Source organism: Penicillium rubens, assembly GCF_028828025.1.
Source record: "Penicillium rubens strain IBT 27055 chromosome Unknown utg000002l_segment0_segment0, whole genome shotgun sequence".
Lineage (NCBI taxonomy): Eukaryota > Fungi > Ascomycota > Eurotiomycetes > Eurotiales > Aspergillaceae > Penicillium > Penicillium rubens.
Window position 1 is genome coordinate 8,126,275 of NW_026890600.1, and position 15,867 is coordinate 8,142,141.

At 50.6% G+C, this 15,867-nt stretch overlaps 7 protein-coding genes across 7 annotated transcripts; 2 read left to right on the plus strand and 5 right to left on the minus strand.

The window, feature by feature from the left end:
* Window positions 1-789: 789 nt before the first annotated feature.
* Window positions 790-1,124, minus strand: dph3 (CSL family zinc fnger-containing protein; the record flags this gene model as incomplete). The annotated part of the gene is made up of 2 exons (XM_061213429.1): window positions 790-846; window positions 930-1,124. The coding sequence occupies 2 exons, from the start codon at window positions 1,122-1,124 to the stop codon at window positions 790-792; spliced, it is 252 nt and encodes an 83-aa protein (XP_061070450.1).
* A 634-nt stretch (window positions 1,125-1,758) lies between these two features.
* N7525_005514 (uncharacterized protein) lies at window positions 1,759-3,097 on the minus strand (the record flags this gene model as incomplete). The annotated part of the gene is made up of 4 exons (XM_002564701.2): window positions 1,759-2,038; window positions 2,116-2,699; window positions 2,773-2,871; window positions 2,954-3,097. 4 exons carry the CDS (start codon window positions 3,095-3,097, stop codon window positions 1,759-1,761), a joined length of 1,107 nt encoding a protein of 368 aa, XP_002564747.2.
* A 651-nt stretch (window positions 3,098-3,748) lies between these two features.
* N7525_005515 (putative transcription regulator BDF1) lies at window positions 3,749-6,295 on the minus strand (the record flags this gene model as incomplete). The annotated part of the gene is made up of 3 exons (XM_002564700.1): window positions 3,749-4,081; window positions 4,137-6,138; window positions 6,192-6,295. 3 exons carry the CDS (start codon window positions 6,293-6,295, stop codon window positions 3,749-3,751), a joined length of 2,439 nt encoding a protein of 812 aa, XP_002564746.1.
* A 2,131-nt stretch (window positions 6,296-8,426) lies between these two features.
* On the plus strand, window positions 8,427-10,970 carry N7525_005516 (WD40 repeat domain-containing protein; the record flags this gene model as incomplete). Its single annotated transcript, XM_002564699.1, has 2 exons — window positions 8,427-8,992; window positions 9,050-10,970. The coding sequence occupies 2 exons, from the start codon at window positions 8,427-8,429 to the stop codon at window positions 10,968-10,970; spliced, it is 2,487 nt and encodes an 828-aa protein (XP_002564745.1).
* Window positions 10,971-11,316: 346 nt separating this feature from the next.
* Window positions 11,317-11,957, minus strand: N7525_005517 (uncharacterized protein; the record flags this gene model as incomplete). Its single annotated transcript, XM_061213430.1, has 2 exons — window positions 11,317-11,569; window positions 11,683-11,957. The coding sequence occupies 2 exons, from the start codon at window positions 11,955-11,957 to the stop codon at window positions 11,317-11,319; spliced, it is 528 nt and encodes a 175-aa protein (XP_061070451.1).
* Window positions 11,958-12,311: 354 nt separating this feature from the next.
* Window positions 12,312-12,626, plus strand: N7525_005518 (uncharacterized protein; the record flags this gene model as incomplete). The annotated part of the gene is made up of 1 exon (XM_002564697.1): window positions 12,312-12,626. The coding sequence occupies one exon, from the start codon at window positions 12,312-12,314 to the stop codon at window positions 12,624-12,626; it is 315 nt and encodes a 104-aa protein (XP_002564743.1).
* A 189-nt stretch (window positions 12,627-12,815) lies between these two features.
* On the minus strand, window positions 12,816-15,577 carry N7525_005519 (WD40 repeat domain-containing protein; the record flags this gene model as incomplete). Its single annotated transcript, XM_002564696.1, has 2 exons — window positions 12,816-14,470; window positions 14,641-15,577. 2 exons carry the CDS (start codon window positions 15,575-15,577, stop codon window positions 12,816-12,818), a joined length of 2,592 nt encoding a protein of 863 aa, XP_002564742.1.
* Window positions 15,578-15,867: the final 290 nt, after the last annotated feature.

A 15,867-nucleotide genomic window follows, 5' to 3' on the forward strand; every position in this document is an offset into this window, starting at 1 on the left:
GAAGATTCTTGTCGTTCCCATTTCTATTTGGGATGTTGTTACATACTGTAGTCTAGTGTCTATTTTTATGATGCGGTTGCATTGGATCTTTCGCGCTATTCCTTTCTTATAAATTCACGAAGAAGCTGAACGAGTAATTTAGGAACATAGTTATGGGTATCATTTGAAGCAAATGCACGACGTGAGTATACAGTATGTGTATATGTGTAGCGGGAACGCAGTGCTGAACGGAAGGGTCATCATATCACCCCGAATGAACAGGTGCATCAAAGTGTTGTTCTTTCTGAATGAATGAACGCGACATGTACATAGCCAAAAATACAGTCTCAACCCGACGAACGGAACAGTGTCTCGACAGGCCAAGCGATATTGTCCGAAGCGAAACTCACACTAAGGATTGAGTCGCTGAGCCCCAGTCAACATTAAATGTGTTGAGTGAGCGAGGTACGGCGGGTACCCCAGTGCGAGTCACCGAGACAAATAGGCCTCGGGAACACCGAGTCACATGGCAATATGCCTATAGACGACATCTGCAGCGGAACATAGACACACGCTGCGCAATCCGTCTAGTGAGTTCCGGCGGGTCAGAACCGCTCAGACTCGATGGACTGCCGAGCAGACACAGCTGGGAAGTGGAAAGGCAAAGTATCCAATCGCTCGAACCACTTCCGCCACAACAACAAGAATGGCTGCGAGTCGACTTCCAAAATCAACAGCATGGTCCTTCTTTCGGACTGAGATTGACTCGATCCTTTCAAGGATATTTGCATAATCTCCTTTATCTCACGCTCAAGCCTGGACAGCCACCTCGCTCGTACTCTGCGTTTCGGCTTTAGGAAGATCGGCCTGTAGATACCCCGCAGGGTGTAAAATTAGCCCACTGAACACACAAAGCGACACGCATCTGGGTAATATGATGGGAAACATACCAAGTCGAAGATAACCCGGATCATCAGACTGCAACTCGGACACACGGCGATCTCTTCGCCGTCGCGCAAATCGTCGATCGCGATCTCGAAGCGGTCGCCACATGGACAGGGATATGTGTAGATCTGGATATTCGGGTCGAAGGTCATGTCCTCGATCTCGATCTCGTCATAGATGTTCAGTCCGTCGTCGGCCATTTTGAATAATTCTCGGTATGTTCAAGGGAGATGTGGCGAATGAGTAGATCTTGTAGCGTTGACTCTTTCGGGCAGAAAAAGTTTGGCGCAGTCACGTGACGCGCGGGGTTAAGACAGGGACATCCCCGGATTTAAGACTTGGTCGGTTGGTGAACTAAGAGCTTTCTTAGCTGGACAATGTGGTTCCCAAAGGCCATGGCACGTATGGCTGATAGGAAAGGCTCGGAGATATTCAAATCATCTCGAGCTTGCACCCGTCGATTTCAGCCAGGGCAATCGCAAAGTCCACTACAAGTCCACCGGGCGTCAGCAGTTGCGAAGACGAGTTGCGATGCCTACCAAACGTAGATGATTTTGTAGGATGTACCAGCATGAATCGCTGCGATGGCGAAGTATCTGGTGAAAAAAATCGAGGTTGATCATGGATTGCGCTTGGGGTTATTGAGGTTGGCCATTTGATTCAAATGTGTTCTATGACTGCGGTAGGAAGCAGACTTGTGTAATTGACCTTAAAGAACAAAGAGGTTGGGACATCCTACGGGGAGCTACTGGTCTACAGGTCTAACTAACACTACATAGGTTGAAGGCATATTAATTCTACTATGTACTCCTAAGGTATGTATGTAGTTGCGGCTCATCTCTCTAATCGTGCAATTTCCATCTTCACTTCTTCAACCTCTCTCGCCAAAACCCCATACCGACGAGCAATATCCGCGTAAGTCCCTTCATCCGCATCGATATCAGCAACCGGATCAGACACCTGAACATCGCCATAAGCTCTCAGCTCTTGAACCGTCATCTTCTGGCGATGCTGCAAGCGCTCCTTCGTCTGCCTCAGATGCTGCCTATACCGAGCAAGAGCAGCAAGTGTTTCCGGCGTATACAGCGTAGCCGCAATCTCCAATTTCGTAACCCTGTGCAAACCGTTAGCAGACCATTCCACTCAGAAAAATAACAACAAAACTTGAGAACCGGGGGAGACAAAACATACTCTAATTTTCCCTCCACGCCCTGCGCAACAACAGCCAAATTCTCCGCCTTAGCTTTCGTCGCGCGCGCCAGAGCTCCATGCTTCGCCCGCTCCAAAATCACAACAGTGCGCTCCAGGACCCGCGCACGCACGGCAACAACCTCCGCCGCCGTGGCAGCCATCTTCCGCCGAGCAACTGGCAGCTCGGAGAGCTGTGTGTTGCGCAACAGGCGTATCCGCGCCTGCAGCTGTGATGAGAGTGGTGGAACTGGCGCTATCGAGGTCCGGACTCGGCGGTCGCGCGCTCGGACGCGTGCATTGTGGTTCGAGTGCTGTGTGGCTGGTGCCTCTGTGTCGGGCGCGGTGTCCGGGTCTGTGTTTGCGGTTGATAGAGCGCGTAGGTCTCGGATGGAGGATGAGAGGGCTTTAGAGAAGGGTAGGATGAAGGCTGGGATATTGGTGTAGAAGGCTTCGATGTCTGGTCCCAGGAGACTGAGTGCTTCGTCTTGTTTCTTAGGTTCCGTTTCCGGCTTTGAGGTGGTGGGCTCGATTGCGCTGGACGGGGTCTCTAGGTAGAGGGTTATTATAGCGAGGTTATCGTGGCACTGGATGTGGTAGGGTCGTTAGAGATGCGGTTTTCCTGATGGCTTGCTGGGCTGCGGCAGGGGTTGTACTGACCTCCGCTGGTAGATTGCTGTCTGGGGCAAAGGCCAATTGCCGGAGCATGTGCTCTTTGATTCGCTTTTTGGCTTTTTGAGTCTGGCATTCTTTCAGCTCCTAGTGACAGAGTGTTATCAGAGCTCTGTTCATGTCGGGGTCCGTTGGGTATGTGCTGCGCAATGGCGCTTCGACGACTTACCTCCACCACAGCTATGCGGCCTGGGTTCGCGCTGTGAGCACGCGTTGAGGCATCCGGATTGAGGAGGGAGGTCGTTAAATTCTCATATAGTCGTTTGAATTGAGGATTCTGCTCAAGAATTGAGGGGTCGCAGGGAGGAATCATGCTGATGTTGCAAGGAAACTGGGGAAGTTCACCGCCGAAGAAGACCCAGTGCGTCACGGCCAATGACATACCTGATAAGGGAGATGTTCACAATACAATACTTCGTACTCTGTACATTCGAACTACATACCTAACGGGAATCAGATGCTTTACTATTACAAGTACATATTCATTTTGCATTTCCGCGTTTCTTTCGTAATCATACAAGTTGAAGCCAAAGCTTCGGTTCACCTCTTTCCAACCGCAACGTCGTCGGAGGAAATAGAGCAACCCCATCCACCTATCCTAGTTGTGAAATGAAACGGGAGAAAAAGTGCACACTCAGGCGTAGGGGAAGGGAAATTCAAGGGATCAAGTGAATAAAATCCTGTTCGGCCAATCTTGAGCGTAAGGTTCGTAGTGGCAGTAGAAACCTCGCCGGGTGCAGGGGTATTCAAAATCAAAGTATGTACAGACGTTGCTGGCGGGGATTGCATAGCGCATTGCAACCAGCCCGTCAGAATCCAGCGGTGCGACTGAAAAGAGAAAGATGTGGCGAGAAATTGTTCGGAAGGACACTAATGGAAAAAACGACGCTTGGAACGCAAGTCAGGGTGAGGGGCCATCCCGCATGGGAAAAAAGAATTGCGGGATTGAATCGGAAGAGTGTTTTTACTCCTCCTCGCTCTCTTCCTCAGACGAATCAGACTCATCGTCGCTGCTTTCATTGCGTTCAACCGAGGCTACTGGATCGGGGGAGTGAGCGCCACCCTGGAAACGAGAAAGGTTACTCTGAAGCATGTTGATCTGAGCTTCCTGCTCGAACTTGCTCATTGGCTTGTTCTTCTTGGGCTTCGGAGGTGCTACAGCGCTGGCAGGGACATCGTCCTCGTCCTCATCATCCATGAGATTCGGTACGTGCTTCTTCACGAAGTTAAGCAGCTTCAGCAAGACATCGTTAGGAAGCTCGTCGATGTCCAACTCAATCTCGGCCTCATCGGTACCCTGCGGAATGTATGTTAGAATTGGTTCGTGTGCAATGAACGTATAAGATTCTTACCTTGAGTTGAGGAACGTTGTTCTGGATAATCTGGAGGGCTTGCTGCATCCTCTTGTCAGGAAGGCTACTGATACCATTCGAGATGATCTGCTTCTCGTTGTAGGTGACGGCACGGGTTTTGCCAGGCTGGGAGACCTTGCTCTTCTTGTCTCTCTTTCCAGAACTGAGTTTCTTGGAATCCTTCTTGGCAAGCTTCGTCTTGCCAACCTTCTTGGAGGAAGGGGGCGTCTTCTTTTTCTTATTAGTGATAGCCTCGACCTGACGAGACATCTCAGCAATTTGCTTCTGAAGCAGCGTAAGTTTCTCATCGTCTTCTTCGCTCTCTTCCGCATCCTCGTCACTGTCTTCATCGGAAGAATCAGTGTTCTGCTCGGGATGTGGTTCATGCGCTTCGAGGTAGTCCGACTTCTGGGCCCACTTTCCGTTGAAGATCTCTTCAGCCCGCTCGCCACAGACGTAAGTGGGGTCACCGGGGATATTGAAGCGGTAGCAATTCTTGAAAATGAGACGGACATCGCTCTCGAACTCCTTCGCATTCTCGTACTGGCCAGTCTTGAGTTTAGATTGAACGGTCGACAAATCCATCGGCTTCTTGATGACGCTGTGGTATGAAGGAATGTTCAGAGCAACCGGATCCACGGGATAATAGAAAGGCATCACCCAGTTGTAGTGCTTTTGCTTGTGCAACTCATCCAAGACCTCCTGGCAGAAGCGCAGTTCCCACTGGAACTTCTTCTTCTTTGGCTTGGTGGAATACGGGAGGTCACGCTTCGGGGGATGAATGGACCGTTTGGGGCGACCATCGGGATTGGAAGAATCGCGGCGGATGACAGGCAGACCTTCGGGTCCTAGCGCAAATGTCTGAGACTGGGGAGAAGAAGCCTTGGGTTGGCTTGGCAGGGAAGTCCGAGGCTCCCGGCGAGCAGCAGACGTCTTCTCCGTTTGCTTCTTTGGTTTCTTCTCTTCAACCTCTTCGGGCTTCGGGAGGTTAGTCATCTGCTTGTCGAATGTCGCCTTGAGCTTGATCCCCTCTTGGGTGACCAGGTGATCTGGGCCATTGAAAATGGTCGTATTATTGACCATCAGTGCGAAGTCATCGGCGACTGCTTGGGGGGAAGAATATTGGTTGTTCTTGAGCTTCCTTTCCATAGTTCCTAGGTCCATGGGCTGGGTGATAACAGTGTGGTATTGCGGAATGTTCAACTTGACAGCATCGACGGGTTCCTTGTAGAAACGCGCATCGTGCATACGCTTCAGGCTTGTAAGGCTCTTTGAGATGAACTTATGTTGCATTTTAGTGAGCCCCGGTCCGCCACTAGTGTGAGTAGGACCAGGTGTTGCGCCAGCTGGGGAGCTCAATCCCGGTGCCTGGGAGTTAACAACCGAGTCATCCCCCTCCACCTTAGTTCTCTTAGCAGCTGGTTCTTCATTAAGATCAGCATCGCGCTGTCGGGAAATCTTGGAAGGAGATAGCGGGGTCTCTGATGCGTCCTTCATCTCATGGTCCTGCGGCGCGGTGAGCGCAGGTGGTGCAGGGGCCGGGGTAGGATGATGAGGCAGGTCGGTTTTCACGGCAGTGGAAGCATCTTGAGGAGTGTCGATGGCCATTGGCTCAGTTTGGTCGTTAGCACCATCTGTGGATGCAGGGATTGTGGATGCAGGAACCGTGGGAGCGTGTACCGCAGCTTCCGTGGCGGACGAAGGAACACTTTCAGCCGCGTTGTTGGCTGCAGCAGGAGTGGTAGATTCATGGCCCTGCGGAGGGCTGATCTTTTCTTCAGTTGGCTTTGTCTCTGCTGGAGCAGATTCTGCGGCCGACGTTGTCTTGTTTTGGACAATCTCTGGGGAGGTCTGATGATCGGGGGACTTCGGCGGTGAGGTGGCAACGATTGTGCCATTGGTGTTCGAAGGCGCGACGGGAGTGTGGCCGTTCAGCGCAGGTGATTTAGTCTCGGTATCCATGGAACCATCGGTCTTGAGATTCACTGTGTCATTTTGCGCGCTGTACACTGGTCAGATCATGAACAGGTCCGATACTTAAGCCGATGCACTTACCTGGTAGGTTGGTAGTCAGGCGCAGAAGGACCAGTGGGGGATGGGGGCAATTGAGGCTTGTCCTCCTTGGTGACAGGAGGAACCTCGGGAGGCGGAGTCGCCATTGGGGTCGCGTTGGATAAACAAGAATACAAGTTAGGAAAGCGTGGCAGTATTGAAGATGTGAGAGTTATGGCAAGGTGTTTTGAAAGCTAGTGATCAACTGAAAACACCCGTGGGATCTCTGCGCGAAACAATCTTGCCGCGTGAAAATAACCTCGAGTGAACAAACACTAACGGCAACCAAGGGCACGTAGTACGGACTCAATAGTTGATGAGGCTTGATATCAAATGCGTGGCGCGAATAAAACGCGACGGGCGGGGAGGGGAAGAGTGAGGTCAGAGATGATCGAGAGATAGGAAGAGTGGAGAATGCGATCGGAGACGAGGTATTTATACTGCCAAGAAGGCGGTATAAAAATCGCTCACGTGATGTAGAATTGAAGCCAGGTCTAGATGACTTGGTAAACCAAGATAATGGAGCTAAACAAGTTCCCGATGATTGCCTGAGGCTAAGTATCAGGAATAAAAGGGAATTATGAAAATAAAAAAAAAAAGTAGAAAATGAAAAACAAGAAAAATAAAAGAAAATAAAAAAAAGGGAGACTTGGGGTGAAGGCGGTTAAAAGGAACGCGACGCGTTTGTTATTGGGTAGGGCGGTCAGGAGAATAAAAATAGGAGAAACCAGGACGGAAGCAGAAAAATGGTCGGGAGGGGATGCCAGAATCCTTAAGTACAAACGGCCGCCTTGCACTCTCCTCTTACCCAGTTCCACCAGCCACACTAGTCCCGATTCTCTTCCCTTCTTACCCCTTGATTGGTTCTTTACCCCTGGAACTTTTTTTTTTTTTTTTTTCTTCTCTTTTCTTTTCTCATCTTTTCTCTTTCTCTTCGAGTCTTGACTTGAATGGAAATTTTCTATATCCTTTTTTTTTACTGTTCGCTTTCTTTTCTCGACTTTTCTTAAACATGTTTTGTAAAACCTTCGAGGTCGAGTGGACGCATATCTCGGATGACTCAAAGCCCTAGGGTTCTGGCTAAATCCGGGTTAGGCCGGGTGTGCTGGGAGGTCTGAGTCACGTCACCACTCCAGCTTTCACGTGACTGTATCATGATGAGTACACGTATTGTACATTGTTTTAAGGTTCCAAGGTCCAAAATATGTTGATGAGACATAACATCACCTTTCTATGGATACATACATACACATTGGGCGCAAGGAACATGTTATACAATTTTAAAACATCCATATATGATAGAGTACATATGTAGGCTAGTTACTACCTGGTTCCCCGCTAAGCATCCTGGAATTCCCAATCAGCGCTTTGCATTCACTACTACATAATCGATGGGCAGCTGCACCTTCACCCTTACAGGTTAGGCAAATATACACATGTCATGTAACTAATTTGGGACCGGGGTACTTTTGGCCTCGAAGATCTGCCCAATGGGAGTCGGTATAGTCCATATGCTTTGAAGTATGTATTGGGCATAATTTTTAGTGATAGGCATTTTAGATGGCTCAGGTTTGCCTGCAAGCGTTAGTTATAGCAAGGGCTCTGATTTGACAACCATCCTGTTTCTTGTACATATTGAATTTGTTTTGGGTCGCATAACGAGCTTGAAACTCATTAGAAATTATTCTCATTCTACAAAATGAATATTGAGGATGGCTGCAGGAAGTATAAGTTGAAACGGCCTGCAAAGTTTGTTATATATTGTTGCTCATGAAAGGGATGCTGACATTAGAAGCGCCCGAGATGAAGAAATGAAGAGTGATAGTAAAGGGATTGAAGATAAAAAGGAGACTTAGCCGGACCCAAAAAAACAATTTAAGCCCGAGAACTGGACTAAGATAAATCAAAGAGTTTTGTAGAGTTACCCCAGGGCCTCATACTCGACCGACATTGAAGCATCACGGGATGATATGATTAGATAAGAACCTATTATAGTCTAAACCCCTTTAGGACTAGCCCGTCAAGGCTCTACAGAACATTTTTTTTCCTGTCCGGATCAACTGCGAGACCACCAGCCTAAACCCCCATTTGTTTCCTTAGGGGCGGAAAAAAATAGAGTCTTATCGGAATATTTATTGTCTTTATTTGGGTGTGCTTTATTGATAATTATCTTCACACCACCGCACCCTCGACAGCGAGAAACAAAAAACGAAGATAAGAAAAAAAGTTACAGCCAAGATGGGAAAGAAGACGACTCGCCCATCCACGAAGGTCGTCTCGGCCGCCGCCTCGCCGGCGTCGGGCATGACATATGCGGGCAGCAAGTCGTCCATCCTGCGCGCTGCATTCTCCCCGTCAGAGTACCAATTGGCCTTGTTTGCGTCCGTTATCCAAGGTCTCGATGGCCAGCACATTCGCATCCACGACACACAGACAGGACGCCTCCAGTGTGAGCATGCTCTGGGGCCGAAGGAAACGGTGACTTCTTTGGACTGGGGATACTACGGTGGCTCGGGCAAGGGCCGTGACCTGTCGAAAAAGAAGCGCAAGCGCGGCTCCGATGTCAATGGAGCTGTTGATGGCCTGGACCAGGGGGATATCGTGGTTGCATTCGGCACAAACACCTCGGATATCCGCATGTACTCGCCATCTGAAGATAAGGTGATCGGCACCTTGACCGGCGCGCATGAAAAGGGTATCAAGGACTTCAAGTTCACGGCCGATCGGCCCGCTGAGGAGGCTTGGAGTATCGGTGGTGACAATAAGCTTGTCCAGTGGGATCTGCGCACCGGACAAAGCACTAAGTGAGTTTGGGTTTTTGCTGGGCTATACCGAGTCCCTAACTAACGATATGCCGATAGGACAATTCACCTCCCCGCATCCTCAGTCTTCACTGCTCTCTCCCGGCCCGTCCCCTCGAACCCCCCTCTCATCTGCGCTTCCCAGACCCCGTACTTAATAGATACCGAGAAGGCGGATGAGCCGGTTCAATTCCCTGCCATGCGCAACCCTATCCACACCGTCGTTTCATCATCTTCCGAGTCTGCTGGCGTGGGTGCCTTCCTTGCATCCGATGGTGACCGCTTCGTCAACGTCTTCGATGCCACCACCCAGAAGCTTGTTCGCAACCTTGTCGCCGACCAGGAGGTTTCGTCGATTGCACTGCAAACAGATGGCGTGGCCACACCGGAGAAGCAAGTGCTTGCTGCAGTCACCGCAGATGGTAGCATCGAACTCTTCACTAAGCCATTTGTTCAGCCCCAAAGTGCGCCCTCCGTAAGTGCCAAGGCCAGCCGCAAACAGATGACCCAGAAAGCAAACGCAACCCTCAAAATCACCAACACCGAGTCTTCGAGCGCCTGCGTTCCCGTCGCAGCCATCTCATTCCAGGGCCCTACCCTCGTGGTTGCATACACCGAAGGCGGTGTCATCCCTGTCTTTGAGCGTGTCAAGTTCCTTGACGAGAACACCGATGAGCTCTCGTTCAACGGAATCAAGTCTGTGGTGAAGACCAAGTCTGGCTCAGCACTTGCTTCCGTCACAACGAATGGTGTTAAGAGCGCAGGCGAGACCCGTGTTGACGAGTCTCGCATGAATGTCGAGCAGGGAAACCTGGTCGATGATGATGTAGAGATGGAGGACTCACGACCAGACGCATCCGACTCTGACAGCGAGGAGGAATCCGATGATGAGGACAACAAGAAGTCCAAGGTTTCCAACGAGAAGAAGACAAAGCCCGCCAAGCAAGTGGCAGCGAACGAGGACGTCGAGATGCAGAACGCCCCCGATTCCGAGGAGGAAGAGGAAGAAGAAGAGGGCGCAGAGCCATCGTTCGGAGAACTCCTACGCGCAAATGCAGGCCAGGAAGTCGACGTCGAGGCCGAGCTTGACGACGACGTCCTCCTGGGCGCATTGGTTCCCGGCAAGCCCCAAGCTGCAGTGCAACAGATTCCCACCGGTGTCTCGCTTGCTACTGTCCTCACACAGTCGCTCAAGACCAACGACAACGGCATGCTCGAGTCTTGTTTCCACACCGGTGATACCTCCATCATCCGCACTACCATCCAGCGTCTCGACTCCTCGTTGGCCGCAACTCTGCTTCAAAAACTTGCTGAGCGCCTCGCCTCCCGGCCTGGTCGCTACGGCCACCTTCTCGTCTGGGTGCAGTGGACCTGCGTCGCTCACGGTGGCGCCCTGGCTGGCCACCCCGATCTCTTGAAGCGCATGACTTCCCTCTACAAGGTCATGGACCAGCGCTCTGCCAGTCTGCCCTCCCTCCTGCTCCTCAAGGGCAAGCTTGACATGCTCGATGCCCAATTGGGACTGCGACAATCCATCCGCAGTGGCGATGAGGGCATGGACAGCGAGGACGAGGATAATGTTATCTACGTCGAGGGCCAGGATGATCTCGAGGACAGTGAGACCGAGGCCAAGACGCCGCGGAAGTCAATACGCGATCAGGCGTACGATGAGGATGAGTCAATGATGAACGGCGTTGATGAGTCTGAAGACGATGAGGATGATGGAAGTGACGACGAGGATGATGACGAAGAGCCTATTTTGGACATCGAGGCAGCTGAGTCTGTCGGTTCTTCCGATGCCGAGGAATCGTTGGAGGAGAATGAGGATGAGGATGACGACGAGGATAGTGATGGCTCGATGGTTGACTTCATTGCCGACACGGAAGACGACGAGTCTGACGATGCCGCTCAGGAGCAGCCCCCGCCATCAAAGAAGAGCAAGACATCCGTCGGCAAGAAGAGCAAGGGCGGCAGGAAATAAGCGTGTCTCTTTGAAGTTGTATGAATTAGAGATGGGAGAAGGGGGTAACGGTCTATAAAAGAACATATTTTATTTTTATTCTTCGATGCATCCGACCGGGTCTGCATTTCATTTCTTTGTTTTTATCTTTGCTTTCGATATCTTGTGCCTCTACCGAGCGCCTCTGCGTCTCTACCAATGTCTATTGAATTCCACCTTGGGTATCTTGATGTCTCTCTCTCCTTGTATGGAGTACTCCACACTTCTCGAGTAGTCATTAGTGTTCCTTGGTACATAAATATACACGAGGACGGTAAAAAGCATGAACAAACCCGGACTTCCAATGTTTCTATATATAACCGGCGACTTATACCAGCAACTCCTCCCCCCGACAGGGACCCTCATGCAAGACCCGATGACCCGGCACCCCTTTCTCCCCGAGGGGGATCACCACGGATGTCGTCCGGTCCTGCGAGGGATAGGTAGTGAAGTGGCCCAACGCACTGACATCAGCAGTGTCGAGGGCCAGAATGGCTCCATTCTTTCCACCTTGAATCCAGGCCTCGGTTGTCGAGTCGGGGAGCGTGATATGCGCTAAGCCGGAGAGGAAGACCACCCATCTATAGTGCGTCAGCTAAAACAAACATGATATACAACGTAAAAACAACACATTCAAGATGATTTTGAAATAAGATGTACAAAAAGAATCCTTGAAAGGAAGAAAATCACTCACTGCAAAGCGGGCGCGTTATGTCTACCACCATCAAACCCAGCCGGCAACACCGTAAACGACGCGTTCCCACCGATAGTCCCCAAGTCCAGCGCGGCGGAGCCGACCTGGCCGGGTTTATCGGAAGTTTCAAATCCCGACTGCAGAGCCCAGCACTCTAAGGTGGAGCAATTGTGCCGTGCGCCGAGGACGGTCACGTTGAGGGTGGAGCCGAGGGAGGTATCGGAGGCGAGGATTGTGGATGGGAGGATGAATTGGATGAGGGTTTGAAGACGCATTTTGAGGAATTGGTGTGGATTGTGTGAGGGGGCGGGAGAGAGGGAATTAGGAAGGATTCAATATATATACAATGTTATGAGGAGAAGATTTAGAGCTGAGATCTGTTTTGGGGAGCTGAAGAAAGGTGGAGTGGGATCGACGCTCTCTTTTTACTGTATAATTCCTACCTACAACACTGGGCAAGTTCTCGTTGCCGGCTGGTATGACCTCTTTATATAGGGTCTTTTACCGGGCGTATATCCAAACTACAATTCACGCTGGCCAGCAGTCGCCGAAGCATTCCGACACGCTTGCATACTACGCACATCCCGCTTGTTAGATGTGTACGAGCCAGCCGAAGCAACAACTATACAATGTCTGTGACGGCTATCTTAGATGTTATTGCTGAAGACCAACCGGACTATCATCTTATAAAATCGCTAGTCATGCCTTATTTATGGCCGGGACTGATGCATTATCCTCCTATGCTCGTCACTATGTTCTTCTACGATTGGAACATATCAAGGCTAGAGCAGGATTTGGACATCCATTATAACGCGGACTTTTCGGGTCTGCTTCAGGATGCGAAGCCTGATGACGTCGATTTATTTGGGAGGATGCTACTTGTTACGAAATTTGGTATTGATGAGACTAAGGCTTGGTTTTATTCACGGGGCAGTTCGCTATAGTATTTACTATGTTAAAACATATGTAGTCCACCTGGATTGCACTGTAGAAAACAAGAACATCATAATTCAATTCCTCAGTATGAAGAATAATAAACCTACCCAAGTTCTCTCTTGCAGCACTAAACTAATAAAAATATAACCGTTTAATGATAGTGAGAGTACCCAGTACTCGGACCCAAGAAGAAAATACTAACGAATGACTTCACCACCAGACTTCTCAATGCCCTCTAGGCCCTCGAGAATCTCGCTTCCGCCGAAGAGTCCACAAGTAGAGGTAGTGCTTGCCCTTCTTCCAGTCCAGACTTCGTGAAACTTCACAGTTTGATCACTAGACGCGACAATAATGCACCCCTCCTCCTTTGTCCGTGTGCACCACATTCCACCTTCTTTCTCCTTAGGAGTGACCATCCGAGCACCGCTCCTGCGGTTACCGGCCTTGCCACCACGGGTCCGGGCTCCTTGTTCTGGAGATCGAGACTGGGTCGACGAGGACGAGGATGACGCTGTAGATGACTGACTGTCCGGACTACTGGAGTGTACACCCGAGGAACGGGGGACTTCCCCTGGATATCTTATCGCCCACAGTGCTCTTCCACAGTCAAAGTTGCTGATTGGAGTTTCCGGGCCATCCCAGGTGGTTCCATAGGGCCCCCAGGGAATGACGGCCACTTGTGCGCAGCTAGGCCAGGCAAAGACCGCGATTCGGAATGGGTGATTTGGCTGTGCGTAACCGAAAGTAGCGGCGATTTCACGCCGAGTTTCGCTCCATATAAGACTTGTTACCTGCGCGAAGACATTGATGCTTGCGAGACAGGCTCCGCTCCGGGTGTGATAGAAGTGTATAGCTTTGTCGTTAGTACCTCCCCCCGTCGCAAGCAGAGACGGCTGCCATGGCGCAAATGCAATTGCTTTGACCGCAGCGGAGTGCATCAGACGATGTCTCTGACGGCCGTATGGAACCAGAACCGTTCGTCCACCACCGGAAATTAGGGTGCCTGCATGATTTAGAAGTGCGGCCGCGGCCGGGGGCTTAATGGGAGCAGCAAGCCATGATGGGAGAACAGGTCGTCTAAGAAACGTTCGTCTTCTTGTGGTGCCCAGAGGAAGGTATGGAAATACACCGAGGCTGAAGCTGCTAGGTGAATCCGGGGGCGTAATGGTTGAGACCGGATAATTTAAATGCTGCGGTGGAACAATCTTGGCCAGCTCAAAGAGAAGGCAGGCGTTGTCATTACCGCCCGTGGCAAGGTACTTGTCATCCGGTGACCAAACCAGTCCACAGATTTGTTGAGTGTGTGCACAGATCTTGGCAAGAAGCGTCATGGACCCGTTCCATTTCCACTTAGCTTGGTCCTCTTGGTCAGACCATTCAACCGAATAATACCAGATGTTTCCAAAGTCGTCACCGACAACAATCTCTTCTGCGTCGACTTCCACATGCATGAACCGTTCTGAAGGTCGCCGTGATGTTCTCGGCCTAAATGCCACGCATGTAAGGGGACTGGGATGACTGATCTCAAACCGGGGTTGCTTCTCGAATGTGCTCCATAGAGACAACTGGCCAGACCGCCGGGCCACTGCAAGGATGCTTCGCTCACCATCCTCAGAAGAAAACGACAGGGAGGTCACATAATTAGAGGGGTGCAGATCTGGAAAGGGGGGATAATCCACTCCATGGCCTTCAGACCAGAGATATACTTGGTGGCACAGGCCCACAGCCAGTATCCCAGATGTTGTTGAGTATGCAAGAGTACTGCAGTAAAAATCGTCCTTGAGGAAGGGAGCATCAAGGGTTCGAAAAGGCTTCGGTGGGACAACCTCTTTTCTGGCAGGAGATTTGGGCCCTGGGCATCAATCCTCGTCAGCTGATGCCATGGAGAAGGCTGTAGATACTGCCAGTCTCACGATTTCCAAAAGTTGGATTAGAATATCATATATGTTTTATCTGTAAATAGTAAATATGTTCCAAAGGTAGGGCCAGGGAATGGCTGTTGCAAGCTACAGTTGGACTTACAACGCTCCTTTTCAACTTTCTTCCAAGCACTGTCCTTCCACTCAAATGGTGATAGGCGCTCGAAGTCTGGGGAAGCTGGATTGAGGGGTGCATCCAGATACCGCAGACAAGTAGTACCTAGCTGTCGAGTCGTCGGATCAATTCCCAAAGCAAGCGCAAGCCTCGACTCATGGATTTCTTGTTCACTGTATTTTGGTTTCTTGGGTAAGAACCGAGCCACGAAAACTGGGGCAGTTGATGATCCATTGGTCGACGTGGTTGGCGTGTTATCAGGAGCCGCGCTAGGGGAACTACCAAGGACCGCAGAAGCCCCGCCCACGTTCCAGACTGCACCGGAGCTGACATGTCTCAAAGATTCATGTGTAACGTTGTCGTCCGTGATATTGCCTTCAGTGACTAGACGAGGCCGTTGATGTGGGACCTGGTGAAGCCGAGTTGGCTGCTGGGGTCTGTTGGCAGCATAAGTCCTACGCGGGATGGAGGGTAGGAACGGATCATCCCCGGGCGGAAGTCGTCGCAGCAGTCTCTCTTGAGGCGAAAGACGCTGCGGATGCTTGGCCACACGAAAGGTTGTTGATGTTGGTTCGACCAAGTCTCGCTTTGGGATAAATCTATCAGGCGACATCGGACTTCGGAAAGAACTTCTTGTTACTGCTGCATTTCCAGCATTTCTGACTCTGCTGCGACCTCTTTTGGGTGACGAGACCTGATTTTCTTTGGAATGAGGGACGGGTGTCAGAATAGGCTGGGCCTTGGGCTCCGACAATGATGATTGAGAAGCCGGTGTTTCAAAGAATGGCAAATTGATAGTTGCAAATTCAGTCAGTTGTACGGGTTCTCTTTCCTTGGAAGACTCGGATCGAGAGTGTGAAGTCAATGGATGTTTGTGACTGCCTGTAGAGGTTTCCTCGAAGGAGTGACGTTGCATATCTACCATTGTGCTGGATGTAGGTCGATAAGCTGTATATGAGTAATGGCCTAGAGCTAAGAAAAGGAATGTATAAGGAGGCCTCTCTTCCAAGGCATAGCGGCAAAGACGAGAAAGACGATGAAGCCAAAGACAACCTTGGAAGTCCCCAAAGTAGAAAGAGTGCTGATCACGTGAAGCTATACAAATGGGAGTTTACGTAAACACTCCACCGCCTCGTGCACCAATGAGACTATTCGAGTTGTCCCGGGGCATCTGATCAACACGAAGCAACCTGCCTAGGTAACACATTTTGCTTA